The sequence below is a fragment of the Cervus canadensis genome, chromosome 32 (assembly GCF_019320065.1).
Source record: "Cervus canadensis isolate Bull #8, Minnesota chromosome 32, ASM1932006v1, whole genome shotgun sequence".
Taxonomy (NCBI): Eukaryota; Metazoa; Chordata; class Mammalia; order Artiodactyla; family Cervidae; genus Cervus; species Cervus canadensis.
This window is the reverse complement of record NC_057417.1, coordinates 24,674,221-24,692,117: the sequence shown is the minus strand read 5'-3', so window position 1 is coordinate 24,692,117 and position 17,897 is coordinate 24,674,221. Positions and strand designations below refer to the sequence as shown.

General features: G+C 43.9%; 1 protein-coding gene and 1 non-coding gene across 5 annotated transcripts in view; one reads left to right on the top strand and one right to left on the bottom strand.

Moving 5' to 3' along the window:
- Window positions 1–917: 917 nt before the first annotated feature.
- On the bottom strand, window positions 918–1,024 carry LOC122433684. Its single transcript, XR_006267167.1, has one exon. It is a non-coding gene; the product is annotated as a U6 spliceosomal RNA (small nuclear RNA).
- Window positions 1,025–15,787: 14,763 nt separating this feature from the next.
- The window catches only part of AUTS2 (activator of transcription and developmental regulator AUTS2), a 1,185,039-nt gene continuing 1,182,929 nt past the window's right edge, over window positions 15,788–17,897 (top strand). For 2 of the 4 annotated variants that reach the window (XM_043455590.1, XM_043455588.1), the window contains exon 1: window positions 15,788–17,347. In XM_043455590.1, coding sequence (XP_043311525.1) covers window positions 17,039–17,347 — 309 coding nt within the window. In that variant the 5' untranslated portion in view covers window positions 15,788–17,038. The remainder of the gene's footprint in view (window positions 17,348–17,897) is intronic. The other 2 variants (XM_043455591.1, XM_043455592.1) reach the window with 1 other exon arrangement.

Here is a 17,897-nt window from a genome sequence, read left to right as displayed (position 1 = left end):
CTGAGACACCAGAGAAGCTCACCCTCAAATTTATCCATGCACACCCAGGTCAGTGCCCTGAAATCAAGAAGGTGGACCTCAGCTGCAACTCTGTTGTTTATTTTGTAATGTCATATTGCCAATATTTATGGTACTCCTAGGCCATTGCTACTCATTCTGTAAGTATAGGAGTCATTCTTCTGCCCTATAATATAAAACTTCAGTGAGAGAGCAAGTCATCCAAATTATATTCCCCAGAGAGCAGGCAAATGCAATTTTACGTCCAGAGTAGAGAGGATTCAAAAGTTTACCAAAGTCCTAGGAACTTAAATGGTAGGCAGGGATAATATTGCTGTTCATCACTGTCTACTTATTTTCTATTTAAAGAGTTTTATCTTCTTAGTAGAGGGGGTTGGTTTAATAGAATGTCAGGGGAAATGTCTAGTGAGTGTATTGATTGAATGGATGATGATAAATGTGGGCAACTTATCTCCTAATCTTCCTCTAGGTTTGACTAGCTGAGGATGAATAAAATTATTTTTAATATACCCCAGAAAGTCTTTTTTCATTGTCTTGGGATTTTGGTGCCATACATATACCTAAATGACTTTTTTCTCCCAGAAAGAGTAAGAATTTGTAGATTGGCACCAGGTGGAAGATCTTTAATACATGGTACTTTTTTTTTTTAATTAGTTGAAGGCTAATTACTTCACAACATTTCAGTGGGTTTTGTCATACATTGATATGAATCAGCCATAGAGTTACACGTAATCCCCATCCCGATCCCCCCTCCCACCTCCCTCTCCACCCGATTCCTCTGGGTCTTCCCAGTGCACCAGGCCCGAGCACTTGTCTCATGCATCCCACCTGGGCTGGTGATCTGTTTCACCATAGATAATATACATGCTGTTCTTTCGAAACATCCCACTCTCACCTTCAAAAATATGGAACGCTTCACGAATTTGCGTGTCATCCTTGCACAGGGGCCATGCTAATCTTCTCTGTATCGTTCCAATTTTAGTATATGTGCTGCGGAAGCGAGCACTAATACATGGTACCTTATGCCTAAATGTTAAGTTTCATCATCTCAGCTAGGAGCAATTAAGTTATGCTAGGATACTACTTGGGCTTCCCTGGTGGCTCAGATGGTAAAAAATCCTCCTGCAGGAGATTCAGGTTTGACCCCTGGTGGGGAAGATTCCCTGGAGAAGGAAATGGCAACCCATTCCACTATTCTTGCCTGGAGAATTCCATGGACAGGGGAGACTGGTGGATTATAGTCCGTGGGGTTGCAAAGAATCAGACAAGACTGAGCAACTAAAACACTCCCACAAGATACTACTTAAGGAAGCAAACAAAGAAATATATTTACTGTTCACATATCAAATATGTTCACATTTTACAGAGAAGATGGTCATAATATTTCAAGGGGAGAAAGTCATGATGTTCATTACCAAGGGCAAGAAGAGGTTTCTAAGGCATATAACACATTGTGTGCAAAGTAGAAGCAACCTGAAGGGATAGAAGGAATGAGACTGTATAACAAAGCAGATTCATTTATGTCAGATTCCATTTTCTAATATGAAATATTTCTGAAAAAAGCTTGTACAGAAGACAGCATTCTTATTATTGTACATCTTCCTTTTGCTTGCTCGAGACAGAAGCAGTCCTGAAAATGTTTTTACTCTGATGTTGTAGCTGGAAGTGTACTTCTGTCATATCCAGAGTGACTAATACTGTTCAGGATGATCCGTTCAAATAATAGGGTTTTCCTTGCTTTTAAGGTCACTTGGGCTATAATATTGTTATAGTCCTTTCTTCTGCTCTGTGGTCTCATTTTCACAAAGAATTGGTAGAAAAATAGAGAGGATATTGGGTACCACTTGTTCATGGGCCTGATGCCACTCTTAACCTGTCTCTGTGGTCCTGTGTCTTCTTACTAATGATGGACATGCATGCAACAGGGGTCTTCAAGGGGTGCAGTGCTTGGGTTTCAACATGGATTCAATAGCAACAGCAACAACAGAGACTGACTCCTGGGTATTTTTCCTTCAAGTTAGAAACTAGAGTGGAAATACTGAAAGAACATTTGTAACTCAAGCAAATTTGTGGCACTAGAAGTGAAAACATCATAGGTTATATTAAACAGTGGTAGAAAAAGTTTTTTGAACAGAATGTAACTAAATTTCAAACAATTTTTAATTCTACTGAATATTCAGCCACATCTCAAAAACTAATAAAAAATTCACTCAAACCTTCTGAAAAGAAGGAATCATCTCTTTTTAGTTCCCTTAAGTTAACCTGAATGTCTGTCCTGTCACTTTTATGTAAGGAAACACATGGCCTCAAACTTTGCTTTCTGGTTACAATAATTTCCTGTTGTAGGTTTGTCTTTAGTTAGTTTCCAAAAATCTCATATGCCTAAGGCTTTGGAGCCACACATATTTCTGCTTTGTAGTCTCATTTTCACAGAAGGTAGGGAAAGAAGAGAGATTGTGTAGTTCTTATTCACAAAAGAAATGCAAGATTTTGGTTAAACTGAAATTGTTTGGGAAATTCTAAACTGTTGTTGTTGCTTTTGTTTGGTGGAAGTAACTAAATGCTGCTGCTGCTGCTAAATCACTTCAGTCATGTCCGATTCTGTGCGACCCTATAGACGGCAGCCCACCAGGCTCCGCCGTCCCTGGGATTCTCCAGGCAAGAACACTGGAGTGGGTTGCCATTTCCTTCTCCAATGCATGAAAGTGAAAAGTGAAAGTGAAGTCACTCAGTCATGTCCGACTCTTAGCGACCCTATGGACTGCAGCCTACCAGGCTCCTCTGTTCATGGGATTTTCCAGGCAAGAGTACTGGAGTGGGGTGCCATTGCCTTCTCCAGTAACTAAATGAGGAAGCTTTAAATAGTTAATAAAACACAGGACTCCTGGGTTCTAAAGTCCAACTCTGTCACTGTGTTCCTGTGTGACTCTGGGTAAGGTACCATCCCTCTCTAGGCCTCTTGACTTGTTTATAAATTGGATATCTTTGACTAGAGTATATCTAATGATACACAATATATAATTATATATAAATGGAATATGATATATATTTCACCTAAAACAAGTGGACAAAACAGTGTAGTCTGTAGAACAATGTCCTGCTGGTTTGCTGGGCTAATCCTTCCTTATTTTATACTCATGCTCAGGCCAACACATTGGAAGTCCTTTGTATTTTCTTGTAAGCCTGAAGAAAAGCATTTTCCTATGCTGTATTAACTTCTGAAAATGCAAGATTTTGGCTTAATATGTTTTCCCCAGCTTTTTATTTTATAACATTTCAAACCTTCAGAAAAGCTTCAGGAATATTCAGTGAAGAGCTGAATACCCCTCACTTAGATTTACCAATTGTTGACATTTTGCCAAATTTGTTTCATTTTTATTTCTCTTTCTCTACTCCCTTCCTAGATATAAAGGCATTGCTGAACCATTTGAGAATTTATTGCAGGCATCATGACACTTCATCCCTAAACACCATAGCATATATCTCCTAAGAAAAAGGCTATTCTCTTACATAACCACTAGATAATTCCCTGAGGATTTTAACATTGATTCGACACTATTATTTAAAATCCACTATGTATTCAAATTTCCCCAGTCATCCCAATAATGTCCTATGTAGTTTATCTTTTGTGGTTTAGCATCCAATCAAGGATCATCTGTTGCATTCCATTGTCCCTCAATTAACCCCTCCCTTGTTCTACAGTTCCCCAGCTTTCTTTGTATGCTTTCCTTCTGGCCGCACTGCACGGCTTGAGGAATCTTAGTTCCCTAACCAGCAATTGAATCCAGGCAGTGAAAGAACGGAGTCCTAACCACCGGACCGCTAGGGAATTCCCAGTACAGACATTTTCTGAGGAGTTCAAGTCAGTTGTTTTGCAGAATGTCCATCACATTAGATTTGCCTGTGCGTGCTCAGTTGTGTCCGACTATTTTTGACCGTCTGGACTGTAGCCCGCCAGACTCCTCTGTCCATGGAATCTTCCAGGCAAGAGTACTGGATTGGGTTGCCATTTCCTTCTCTAGGGGATCTTCTGGACCCAGGGATCAAACCTGTGTCTCCTGCTTGGTGGGCGAGTTCTTTACCACTGTGCCACATAGGAAGCCCTAGATTTGTCTAGTTGGGTCCTAATGATTAGGTGCAGGTTAAACTTATAAAAAATATATTTATTTATTTATTTTTGGTTGCACTGGGTCTTCCTTGCTGCATGCAAGCTTTCTCTAGTTGCAGCGAGCGGGGGCTACTCTTCGTGGTGTTGCGTGGACTCCTCACTGTGGTGGCTTCTCTCGCCGCAGGGCACAGACTCTAGGTGCACTGTATCAGTCATGTTGGCGCTTGGGCTTAGTTGCTCCATGGCATGTGGAATCTTCCTGGACCAGAGATCAAACCTGTGTTCCCTGCGTTGGCAGGAGGATTCTTAACCACTGTACCACCAACCAGGTCCTCAGGTTAGACATTTTTCTGGAAGGGATGGTATGTAAGTATTGTGTCTTCCGTGCATCACATCAGAGGTGTGTGATGTCATATTTGGTGCTGAGGTGTGATTATTCAGTTAAAGTGGTAGTTACCAGATGTCTGCAGTGTTACAATTCCATTTCCCCATATAGTTAATGAGTAATCTCAGGAATGACAGGCTTCCCAGGTGGCGCTAGTGGTAAAGAACCCGCCTGCCAATGTGGGAGACACAGGGGACATGGGTTTGATACCTGGGTTGGGAAAATCCCCTGGAGGAGGGCATGACAACCCACTCTAGTATCATTGCCTAGAGAATCCCCATGGACAGAGAAGCCTGGCGGGCTACAGTCCATGGGGTCGCAAACATTCAGACACAACGTAAGCAACTTGGCATGCATGCATGCTCAGGAATGACTGAGACATTGTGGATGTCTCATTTCTTGAAGGTTTTGGCATCCATTATGAACAATGACTGTAAAGTTATCATATTTTGATTGTCCCATACAAAGGTGACTTGGGATAATCAACAGATCTCTGGCAGAATGGAAGAAAGAGTTGGTCACTGGGAACTGAACCACAAATAAACCTCTGTGTGTGTGTGTGTGTGTGTGTGTGTGCATGAACATGGGCATGCGCATATTTGAAATGAAAGTGTTGAGGTAGAGAAACTTTGACACACTGTTAGAAAAGGTTGGGATGCCTAACATGGGGAATCCAAGAAAAGTTAACTTTTGTTGAATGTTGAACAGAATATACTCTGCTGTTACTCTTTCTTTGCAATTTCTCTACAGCATGAGACCTAAAGCTTGACAATAACGGGTACATATAAAATCACTGCAGATGGTGACTGCAGCCATGAAATTAAAAGACGCTTACTCCTTGGAAGGAAAGTTATGACCAACCTAGATAGCATATTAAAAAGCAGAGACATTACTTTGCCAACAAAGGTCCGTCTGATCAAGGCTATGGTTTTTCCAGTGGTCATGTATGGACGTGAGAGTTGGACTGTGAAGAAAGCTGAGTGCCAAAGAATTGATGCTTTTGAACTGTGGTGTTGGAGAAGATTCTTGAGAGTCCCTTGGACTGCAAGGAGATCCAATCAGTCTATCCTAAAGGAGATCAGTCCTGGGTGTTCATTGAAAGGACTGATGCTAATGCTGAAACTCCAATACTTTGGCCACCTCATGGGGAGAGTTGACTCACTGGAAAAGACCCTGATGCTGGGAGGGATTGGGGGCAGGAGAAGAAGGGGATGACAGAGGATGAGATGGCTGGATGGCATCACCGACTCAATGGGCATGAGTTTGAGTAAACTCCGGGAGTTTGTGATGGACAGGGAGGCCTGGCATGCTGCGATTCATGGGGTCGCAAAGAGTCGGACACGACTGAGCGACTGAATTGAACTGAATAATACCCGCATAAAATCTTTGTGGGTTTTTTATGGTGAGTTACAGCTTCCTTTCTTTTTTCTTTTTCATTTTTTTCCCCTGTTATAGTTTTGGTTGCAATGTCACTATATTTTGTTAGATAAGATTAAGGTATTATTAATAGGAAATACAATTATAAATTAATAATGTAAGCGAAGCAGAAGTTTGCAAGAGATTTTGCAGGGGGTGAAGTGCTTGATCCCATGTGATCAAGTGAGAGTTATAAAAGAATATGAGCATACCTCTGTTTTTATCTTGAAGAATTATGCCACAATGCGTCCATATATGTTTTTCTAATGTTTCTTTGAATTATTGGAGTTAATTTTCAATGAAGGCAGAATTCTATATTAATTGTGGGACTAGTTATTAATGATATGGATAACAACCAAATTTTGCAATAAAGAGCATATTGTATAGAAGAGCAAAATTAAATAATAGCTATAGTCACTTGTTGTTTAGTTGCTAAGTCATGTCTGACTCTCCTGCATTGGCAGGTGGATTCTTTACCACCAAGCCACCAGGGAAGCCCAACAACAATCATGGTGATGATCAAAGATGTCGATGAGCTTTGATGAAAAATCCCGGAAAGCAAAGGTATTCTAATGATAGAACAGTAACTGGAACAGAGAGCATGGAAAGTGAATTGTGCCAGGGATCACATTTTAAATGGCAAGGATGATCTAGCATAGGAAATAAAACCACAAAACAATTGATTCCATGTATTTAAGCAAGAGAAATGTAGAAGTCCAAGAAGAGCCCTTTTTTGCCTCACAAAATTATACTAGCATATGTCTTCTTTCGTTATCTTCAGATTTCTCTAATTTATCAGATGATTCGAACCCAAAGCAGGAAGAACAATGCTCTACTATGATGTCAGTGCTTTAGGAAAAAAGAGCCAGGAATTTGAAAAGTAAGCTTTTTGCAAGCACAAAGATATCATTGTTGCTGCTGCTGGGCTTCTAGAATAACTGTGCGATTGTTAATTATGAAAATAGATAATAGTCGTGGATACAATTTGTCTTCTAATAGGAGTGCTATGCCACTAAGGAACACACAATGGAGATTACAAGAACAATCAACAAAGTGCAGGATATTGGGACGTGTGTGTGTGTCTGCTCAGTCGTGCAGTCATGTCTAACTCTTTGCGACCCCATGGACTGTAGCCTACCAGTCTCCTCTGTCCCTGGGATTTCCCAGGCAAGAGTACTGGAGTGGGTTGCCATTTCCTTCTCCAAGGATATTAGGACAACTTACTTTAAAACCACAATACAGTCAAAATATACTGTTCAGAGCACAGAATTGTCTCATGAGTGAATAATGAAGTAGCCATGATTTATTAGCTTTATTTAAAGCTATCTACAAGTTGAACAACCTTTTAAAGCACTTTTTTTTTTAAAAACACCTCTGCAATTTCCTGGAGCCATGATTTTTTTTTTCTTTTTTTCCTTTGAGCCACAGTGGTTAATCAGATTTTGGTGTTTCAGTAATTATGTCAATTAATGTATGCTGAGAGTAATTTCATTTGTTGAAACGGATACCAGGTGAATATGTAATTAGTGGAAGGTTGTCTCTTTAAGATTTGGTGTGCAATTTTCCAAGATTAGCCACAGTATGGAGAGTAGAGTTTTAAATTGTAGTAATTTCTGGTTAGGGGCCAAACTAGTATCTACTTGATTTCCTGACAACTCAAGTAAAATGACAGTTTCTTCCCACCTTCTCCTACCAATCAAAGACACATTATAGGGTGAACAATCATCCCAGTTTGCCCAGGATAGTCCCACTTTTAGCACTAAAAGTCCTCCACCTAGAGAAATCCTTTGGTTCAAAGCCAAAAAAGGACAGTCAGTCACCTTAATACACACACCTCACTTGAAAATAAATACTGTACTTATACAGTTTTTAGAAGTCATGGGTTTCCCTGATGACTCAGCACGTAAAGAATCCACCTGCAATGCACAAGACACAGGAGATGCTAGCTTGATCCCTGGGTCGGGAAGATTTCCCGGAGAAGAAATGGCAACCCACTCCTGTATTCTTGCTGAAAAATCCCATGGATAGACGGGACTTGGGGGCTACAGTCCATGGGATTGCAAAGAGTTGGACACAACTGAGTGACTAAACATGCACACAACATATAGAAAAGCAATTTAAAAATAAATTTCCATCCATATTGTCACTAAAATAAAGCAAATATGTATGTAGTTTTCTTCCTTCTAAACTTTATATAGACAATATATAATTTAACAATTAAAAAAAGCAATTGTAGTCACATGTATGTACAAGTCTATGTCATTGATTAACACATACACATCCTAACAAAGCCATATGTATAATTTTAATGAATCCATAAAATTGTAACATATTTCCATGTTATATTACTCAATTATCTTTTATTGTAGGACATTTATGTTGTTTTTCTGTTTTTTCCCCATTACAAATGATAATGTTATAAATATCTTTGTATATATAATATTCCTCTTTTAAATTTAAGAAATATAACTTTGGGAGAAAACATACATATGGTAGAATTGTATTGACAACAATATAAACAGTTTAAATTATAAATATTTTCTTCTGCTAGTTTCTTATCAGCTACCCTGCTATTTAAAAAACTGTCATGAAAATTCTTGATCATATGAGCCCATTCTAGAAACTGGCTAATAGTCTTATTTGGATAGTTGAAACAATGTGTTTATTTGTTTGTTCTGAATGTCAGTAAATTTTCATCACAAATGAAAATGCTGTTTCCTCTTTTTAGGATTTTTTCAAAAGAATAATTGCACTTGAAGGAAAATGAGGTCACTGGGTAATCACAATTTCATAGAGAAACATCTACTGTGTTCCAAAATTGACAGCGGCATCGAGGACACAGAAATATTACCAAGTCATTTTTGAAGACAGATGTTTGGTAGGAGCCAATTTTTATACTAAGCCTGACCAATGAACTCTCCCTTGATGCTTCCCTTTAGGATTTCTGATGTAGAATTATGAAAATCTAAAAACGCAAGTCCTCTTCTGTACTGTAATTAAAAAGCAACAGCCTGAGCCTACAAAATCTAAACTGAAATACAGAACGGAGAAGTCATCAAATCAGTTAACATTTATTGGGTAACTGCCATTGTCTGCCCAGTCCCTATCTGGTAGTTTATCAAGTGATAGAAAAAAGTCAGGAGATGTGTGAATTAGAACATTATAGAATAGTGTGGTAAGTTTTATAACAGTAGTGTGGAAAAAGAGGGTCATGTCTCCTTGTGCACCTTCTTATTTACTTATTTTCTAATATGTATTTGGCTGCACAGTCTCAGCTGTGGCAGGCCAGATCCTCAGTCTTCATTGGGAGTTCCCTGATCAGGGATCAAACCCAGGTGCCCTGCACTGGGAGTGGGGAGTCTTAGCCACTGGACTACGAGAGAAGTCCCAACCTGTGTATTTATAAAGACAAAAACTGTAAACAACCTAAATGTCTGTAGATAAGATATAAATAAATACGTTATGAAATAATCATACACTGGGATACCAGACAACAGTGAAAATGAATGTATAGGAATATATATGGAATTCCCTGGTGGCTCAGATGGTAAAGCATCTGCCTGCAATGTGGGAGACCTGGGTTCGATGCCCAGGTCGGGAAGATCCCCTGGAGAAGGAAATGACAACCCACTCCAGTACTCTTGCCTAGAAAATTCCATGGATGGAGGAACCTGGTGGGCTACAGTCCATGGGGTTGCAAAGAGTCGGACACGACTGAGCGACTTCACTCACTCAGGAACTATTATGTATCAATGCCAATAACTCTCATGTAAAATTTGAAACATGCAAAAGAATATGTTGCTTAGGGATACTTCCAATGAAGCAAATATATACAGAAATGCATGCAATGATAAGCATGGAATTCAGAATAACGATCCTCTGTTAGGAGGGTGGGGCAGGGGGGAGGCAGGCTAAGGAGTGGAGAGAGAGGAAGACCAGTACCAAAGAAGATACATAGGAGGGTTCAAGTATTTTGGAAATGTTTATTTCTCAAGCTTCTGGGAGAGTACATGATTGTTGATTGTATTATTTTGAAAAATATAACAATACATTGAGATATACATAAATCAAAGTGCCACATAAGCAGAGAAGAGGCTGCTGATTCTGAATCGAAGTAGCAATCTGCATAAGCTTTTTGGATGAGTTGGCACTGATGGATAAATTGGTCTTGATGGATGAGTAGACATTCAGTAAGTCCAGATGGCAGGAGAGGAGATTCTGGGGGTGATGGACGAGCATGGGCAAAAGCATGGAAATGTTCCTTGCAAAAGATGACTTAGGATGCATAGAAATATACATGCTGGAATAAGGGAAGTTAATAAAGGAGGTTAATACTGTAACTGGGACCAGACCGTCAAAGACCTTAAACTGAAATGTAAATAATTTACTAGGCTGAAATGTAAAATAATGTAAAATAATTTACTAAGCTTTGTAAATGTGTGTGTGTGTGTGTGTGTGTTCAATTGCTCAGTTGTGTCCGACTCTTTGAGATCTCATGGACTGTAGCTCATCAGGCTCCTCTGTCCATGGGATTTCCCATATAAGAATACTGGAGTGGGTTGCTATTTCCTTCTCCAGGGGATCTTTCTGACCTGGGGATCGAACCTTAGATTCTTTACCACTGAGCAGGCTTTGTAAATAGGTGCTTGTAAATGGGTCTGGACTATAATTTATTATATTCTTCATGTAATTCCAAAGGATTGATAATTTCTTCAATCAAGATGTTATCTGAATCTGATCCTTTTAGATCTACACTGCTCTTCAAATAAAAATAAACTCATGAACTATCACAAGTCATCTACCGAATCCAATTGAGAAACTGATCTGCAAGTTCATTATAATCAGTAATAAATACAGAGATCTCCCATTGGTAGCATAAAAGAGTCATTTAAATTTTTTCTTATGATTATCCATCAATTTCCCCACCTGACCATGTGTCAATGACTGTTCAAGTAGAAAGGATTGCCCTGAGAAGGAATGGGAAGATTAATTGGTTTTGTGAAAATCTAAAGCTTATTAAATTTCCCAGAACTACCTTTCATGTGACCATCATTTGGTCACCAGCAGGTATCTTTCATTGGCTTCATGTGTCAGAGTCTGAAGATTATGGGTTGATCAACGTGTCAGTCATCAGGGGGCACCCGCAGAGATGATGAAAGTTTATTATATAATATTATGAAAGCACACAACATATAGCAAATTGAACTACATGTTTTCTCCCCCCACTTTTTTTTGTACATTAAAACTGCAGTTTGAAAAACAATTTCCAGCACAGAAAAAAATTAAAACAGCAGGTGATAATTAGGGCAAAGTTACAACAATGTTACTGCTGATGGGCTATCTGTCAGTTAATGCAAGCTATCACTTCTCCCTAGGAATAGTTATTATTAAAAGCGACTTATGAGTGTTAAACAGGGACATTCAATGTGTTAGTCTCCTTATTTGCTCATTTGGAAACGGTGTAAAGTTAGGTCCATTAACCAGCCTAGCTCTACCTTGGTCGCGGGGCAGGCACACACACAAAGTATGCAACTGAAAGTTATTAACGACCAAAACATAAACCTTAGTGCCTTGAGTTAAAAATCAATTTTCCTAATAAATTAAACTCAAACATTATATACCAGTATGTACTATCAAGAAGAATGTATTAATAATTGCCATGTTGGCAGAGTGCAAAGTGCAAGACTTAGAAGGATATAAAAATTTAGTAATTTAGAAAATCTGATACCAAAAAATAGCTACTGCTACGTTGGGAGGCTCAGAGTATAGTTCAGTTGTTGAGCTATGATGGTATTCTCTGTCTAGTCAAGGTTGAATGTTCAAGATGTAGTTTGAGTATTAACCATTGATTCAAATAAAAGATTGCACAACTGGAGAGGCTCTCCTGGGTTAAGTAGTTTATTCCTGCACACAGAAGTAAGTTTTTTCCTTTGTGTATTCCAGAAGTACTTGAGTGTCTTCCCTGCTAAACAAGCAACCTCGGTTGGAATTATTTTCTTTAGCTTTACTCTTTATCAAGTACAATCTTGTAACTAAGAATTCACCTCAGCTTTTGCTGATACGACTTACCAGCTAATTCAAGCTTCCCACTTCAAGTTTAAGCTTTATCGTTTGTTCTGCCTAATAAGAAATCTGATAATATGCTATGCTTTATTTTGGTTTACTTGCAGTATTTTCTCGTATAGTCACACTGCATGGCATTGTGTGAATAAACCATAGCTTATTAATCCATTTTACTGTTGATGAGCATTTGGGTAGTGACATGAAAAAGATGAAGTATTACGTAAGTACTCATATGTATGCAAACAATATCCCCACATAGCATTAAAAAATTCTTTTTTTTTTTTTTTTTTTTGCTGTTGAAGGGTAATATACATAGAGAGATGTGTAATTTGATGAAGTTTTACACACTGCACACACATATGCAACCAGTACCAAGCCCAGGAAACAGAACGTGACCAATTCCCAGAAGCCCTATTTTTGGACCCTCTCAGTCATTAGCTCTCTTAAGGGTAACCACTAGCCTAACATCCAATAGCACAAATGAGTTTTGCTTGTTTTTGTACAAAACAAACTGTTGTAGGTCTCACTTTTTCACTTAGCATCATATTTATGAGATTCATATATATTACTGCATTTAGAAGCAAATTGTTCATTCTTAGTGATATATAGTGTTCTGTTATATATCACCAATTATTTATCTACTTTACTGTCAATGAACATTCTGGTTGTTTTCCACTTTGAGGGTTATGATAAATACTGTTGCTCTGAGCTGTTTAATAGATATCTTTTGGTATATATTTGATATTGGTATATGCCTAGGAAACAAATTTCTGGGCCAAAGCATTTTCATGTGTTTAACTTTAGTAGACAGTCTTTGATCTCTTGAGGAATCATTCTGAGGGAGGCATTTCAGTATAACCATTATGAGAACAACTTTTGGAGTCACTCAGACCAAATTTAGCTTATGAAAGAATCATACCACTTTGTGCTTAAACTTCTTAAGCTTCAGTTTAACTTACCTGTGTAATAGGTATAATAAAATCTTTCTCAAAATATGAGAATTAAATGAGATATTTATTTTAATGCAAGTTAGAACAATGCCTGGCACATAGTAAGTGCTTAGGTTATTATATGGTGGTTATTAATCATTAGCTTTTACAACATAGACAATACGGAGAATCTGAAACAAATATGGGTGATATAATCCACAGTTTTAATTCTCTGATGGAAGAAAATTGAGACTCTGACCCAAAAGGCATTACCAATTCCAGGGAGTATTACACTTGGACCCTGAAAAAAAAATCATTTAAACATTATCCCAAAATGCCTTTGCAAATTACTCTTGCCAGAGGCAAGGTTCTTGGATGCAGTGCATTAACATCCATTTTTTTCCCTTACCAGACTTTACTCTTTAAAGATAAGACTGCCAAGGGCTACTCTGGAAAGTCACTAGTATTATACTTTTTATTATATTTGCCAATTTCACACTTTCCTCAACCCATCCCCCAAAGTTGTTGAAAAGTGACTGTAAGGACATTAGCTCCTACTTTTCTTTGAAACTTACCAGTATTTATGTTCCACATTCTTAAAAATACTAAAAATAAGCCCCGATCCTTGCTTTAAATGACAGAGACCTTGCCCTTTTTTTTTCTTTTCTTTTCTAGGAAAGTGCTTGATAACCTCAGGGTGGATTTCAGCAGCTGCTGTGACAATGCCTGAGAGTTACCACAGAAGTTTCACTGTGTACCGAGGTACTGTTTTAGTTAATGGCTTTAGGGGCAGCAGATTCAGTTATCTTAGGTAATTTTGGAAAGTGGCACCCTGTTCCTGATAAATTGCATCAGACCCCATTTATCAGTTACTAGTTTCAAGAAATTAAGCAGTCTATTTGAAAGTATACCGTTTGATAAGGCCAGAGGTAGACCTGAAAGGGGATTTTCTGAACATTTAATTGACCCTCTTTTGACTTACAAAACTAGTCATTCAACAGTCTTGCCTAAAGTCAGTGGCTTGTTTCCTGCACAAACATCAAACTAGAGTCTAATTCCTGGTTTAGCGGTTGCTCCCGTTTGCTCTTGCTTCTTGGTGGCCACCATCCCCCTATCCTGTCCTGTCCCACTCTCTACCTCAATTTCAAAGAAGTCCATACCTGGGGACTTTGGAACAAGTTGTGCCTTAAGGGAATGACCATTGTCATTTGAATTAAATTGTCTTAAGGGCAAGGTGAGTGAGGTTTTTCTGCTAGAACATTCAGATCCAAGAAGGAAGACCTTGTCTATTTTCTGGACCACTGTATTCTCTGCACCCGTGCCTGGTACGTGACAGACCCTGATCAATGTTAAATGAAGAAATGAATCAGTAAATCTTGTGTACCTCAGGTTGCCATGTCCTTTGTCTTTTCCACCTCTTTCCAGTTGTACTAATAAAATAAGTGCATATTTAGATTCTAAAGAGGAGAAATCATGAACAAAGCGTCCAGTACGGTGCCTGATTCATTGAGGGCAATTAAAGAACGTCGGATCATTTTCCTTTTCTTCCTTCCCAAGTGGAGGGTACTGGGGGTAGGGGGTGATATGCCACGGTGTTTATGTTCCTGGGCATAAAGTGACGTGGGTAACTAACAGGCTGGGGAGAAAAGACTGTCGACGTCTTTCTGATCCGTATCAGAAATTCCAGTGCCCCGAAAAACGTACAGCTATTTTACCTAGAGAGGTTAGTCGCATTTGTTGATTGATTCTGGGCTGCAGTCAACTCTTAATACAAGTTTTTATAACCATCAGTTACTTCGCGGCAGGATGAAGTGCAGTGACAGGAAAAGCAGGGACCCCTCTCCTTCCTCCACAAATGAAGGAACTCCTCTGTGGCAGGGGCTGCGTTTTGCGTGTCTAACGGGTCCTCGGTCAGGGGCGGTCCCCACCCCTCCAGCCCCGCCTCCGCGCCCTCGGAGGCGGCAGTCGAGGGTCAAGTTCGGTCCCTGGAGGCTCGCTCCCCGCTCCGAAGCAGCTCGCGCGTCTCTAGGCTCCTCCCCGCCCGAACCCCGCAGGCTAGCAGGGCTCAGAGGTCATTCGGGTGCTGGGTCACTCGGCCACTCGCTGTGCTACCACGTGGGAGAAAAGTTTCCAACTCTGCGGTGGGGCCTCCCCCGCTGTGCCCCACAGCGGAGCAGAGGTCCGCACTTCGGCACCCGCTCGCTTTCTTATCGCTTGCAGTCGCAACCCTCCAGCTGGGGGACTCCTCCCGCCGCACCCCCCTCCCCCGGGCCCGTAACCCTTCTCTGAAACCCCTCCTTCCCCTGCTGCTCAGGTCGCCCTAGGAAAACACCCTGGGAGCCTGGGAGAAGGCGGCCCGAGCGCCCTCCGCGGGCCTGGGGTAAGGGGTCCAAGGACAAGTGTCCCGAGGAGCACGGGGCGGGGGGCGCGGAGCCGGGCGCGCGGGGTAGACTGAAGACAGCGGCCCGCACGGCGTCCCCAGCGCGACTGGCGGGAACATTCCGCGGCTCCCACACCCTCGCGCGCCAACTCTGGCGGGTCTGAGTAAACCCCAAGCTAACTGCCCCCTCCACGCCCCCAAGCCGCCCTCACGCCCCGCTCCGGGCTCGCCTCCGCCCCCAGTGCGCAGGCCCGGCCGCCCCAGCGCGCATGCCCTGGGCTCGCGAGCGCGGCCAGCCCCCAGCCTTGTGCTTTCTACACACTCTACAACTGGGGAGGGGGCGGGGGCGGAGGGAGCCCGGCCGGCCACGTGATCCAGCCGGCCGGGGCCGCGGGGGCGGGAGCGCGCGCCGAGCGAGGCGCGGGGAGGGCGGTGCGCGTGCGCGCGGCGCGCGCGGGCGGGCGCCGGGCTGGGCTGAGGCGGGCGGCGGCGGCGGCGGCGGCGCGGCAGTGGGCCGGCCGCGGAGGGGGAGGAGCGGGAGCTGAGCGAGGCGGGCGGGCGATGGGGCCGTGCCCGGGCTCCCGCTGCAGCCGCCCGGGGACACGCCGTGCACCCTCCGGCTCGGGGCTCTCGCGGCGGCATCTGTGGCAGCGTTAGCGGCGGCGGCGAGAGCGGCGTTCCCGGCGCTTCCTGGCCGCGCTTCTCCCTTCAGGCTGGGCGAAGAGAGGAGGCAGCGGCGGCGGCGGCACACCGGCGTCTCTCCCGCTGGAGATTTCTTTCTGCTTTCCTCGTCGACTGACTGACTGGCCCCCTCCCTTTTTTTGAGGAAGGGTGACCTCTTCTTTGGGACTGGAAAAAATATTTTTTTGAGGTGGGGGGAGGTGGGTGGCAGCATCAGGGACTGCTTCTTCTCTTCTTTCATCTCCCTTTCCTTCCCCCTCCGAGCCCGAAAAGCAAACCCCACAACTGCTCCAGCATCCTCCTTCCCTTCCTCCACCGCTTCCAGTTGCGCCCTCTCCCCTCCTAATTATTTCATTATTATGCTCCCCTCTCTGGGGGGTCTCGTCCCTGTCGGGTCGCTCGGAAGCCTTGGCCTCCCCTGGATGCATTTCTTAAAAATTTTGGAGCCAGGGAGTGAGTTTTCTCTGAGGCGTGTGTGAGAGGCGGCGGGGGTGTTTTCCTGCGCGAGGGGCGGGTGAAGTTCATTGCCCCCACTTTTCCCGCGACCTTTTTCGGACCGGATTTGGAGTCGCGGGGGGCGGGCAGGCGTTTTCGGGGGGCGGGGGGCGCGGCGGAGAATGGCCGCGGGGAGGGCTCCCCGGAGCCTCCCAGTCTCTTGATCAAAGCATTCCGCTATTCTGATTTATTGCCTGCTTGGTGAGTTATTTTTTTTTTTTTCCCCCTCTAAAGGAGACCTGTGTGTTCAGCCATTACTTTGCTCGGCGCTGCTCACGGGAATCTCCGACCCTCGGTGCTGTGGGCAGCCCCGCACTTGGGCTCCTCGCCTCTCGCCCTCGCTCCCGTCCCTCCTCCCTCTCTCCGCCCCTTCCCCCTTTTCTTTCTCCTCTCTTTCTTCCCCTCTCTCCCTTCTTTCGGCCGCCGTCTCCCCCGCGCCCTCCTCGGGGCGGAGGGAAGCCGAGAAGGGGGAGGGAGAGGTTGGTGTCAATTTTTTTGTGCGGCCGCGGCCGGAGCCTGTGGCGGGCAGGCGGCGAGCGGGGAGACCCCGGCGCGGCAGAGCCATGGATGGCCCGACGCGGGGCCATGGACTCCGCAAAAAGCGGCGGTCGCGGTCACAGCGAGACCGGGAGAGGCGCTCCCGGGGCGGGCTGGGGGCCGGCGCGGCCGGCGGCGGCGGGGCCGGCCGGACCCGGGCGCCCTCGCTCGCCTCGTCGTCGGGCTCCGACAAGGAAGACAATGGGAAGCCCCCGTCCTCCGCCCCGTCCCGGCCCAGACCCCCGCGGAGGAAGCGGAGAGAGTCCACCTCGGCCGAAGAGGACATCATTGATGGATTTGCCATGACCAGCTTTGTCACTTTTGAAGCGCTGGAGGTAAGGGGGACCCCCCTCCCCCCCGGTTTCCCTTTATAGCCACGACCCCCTCCCTCCTCGGCTGTGCTGGGCTCTGCTGCCTCCCCCCGCCGCGCTCCGGTCGGTCTGGCTGTCTGTCTGTCTAGGCTGAGGTCTTATTGTTGGGGGGTGGGGGGAGCTGGGGGCGCGGGTAGACAGGCAGCAGGAGGGAATCGCCAAGCCGTGCCTGGTCTCCTGGTCTCCTCGTTCTCGCTCGCCTTCCCCCTGCGCCCCCTCCCCGCACCCCCTCCACAGCAGATGGGCAGAAAGAAAGGGGTTCAGGCATCACAACAATGCGCCCCCCTCCACGGAGAGCTCTGCCCCTACTCCTTCCTCCTCTCCCTCCCCAATCATGGCTTCTTGGCTGGTGGAAGTCTCTTTGCTGGGTTTGGGGCGCCTGTGGACGGTTCTCCGTGTGCTTTCTCCAGAGCCATATGTCCCTGTGTGTGTGTCTGTGTAGTAGAGACCTTTCCTGGGTGTCCTCGGGACCGGAGACTGACGGGGTTTTGTGGTTCTTTGCCCCTTTCCTCTA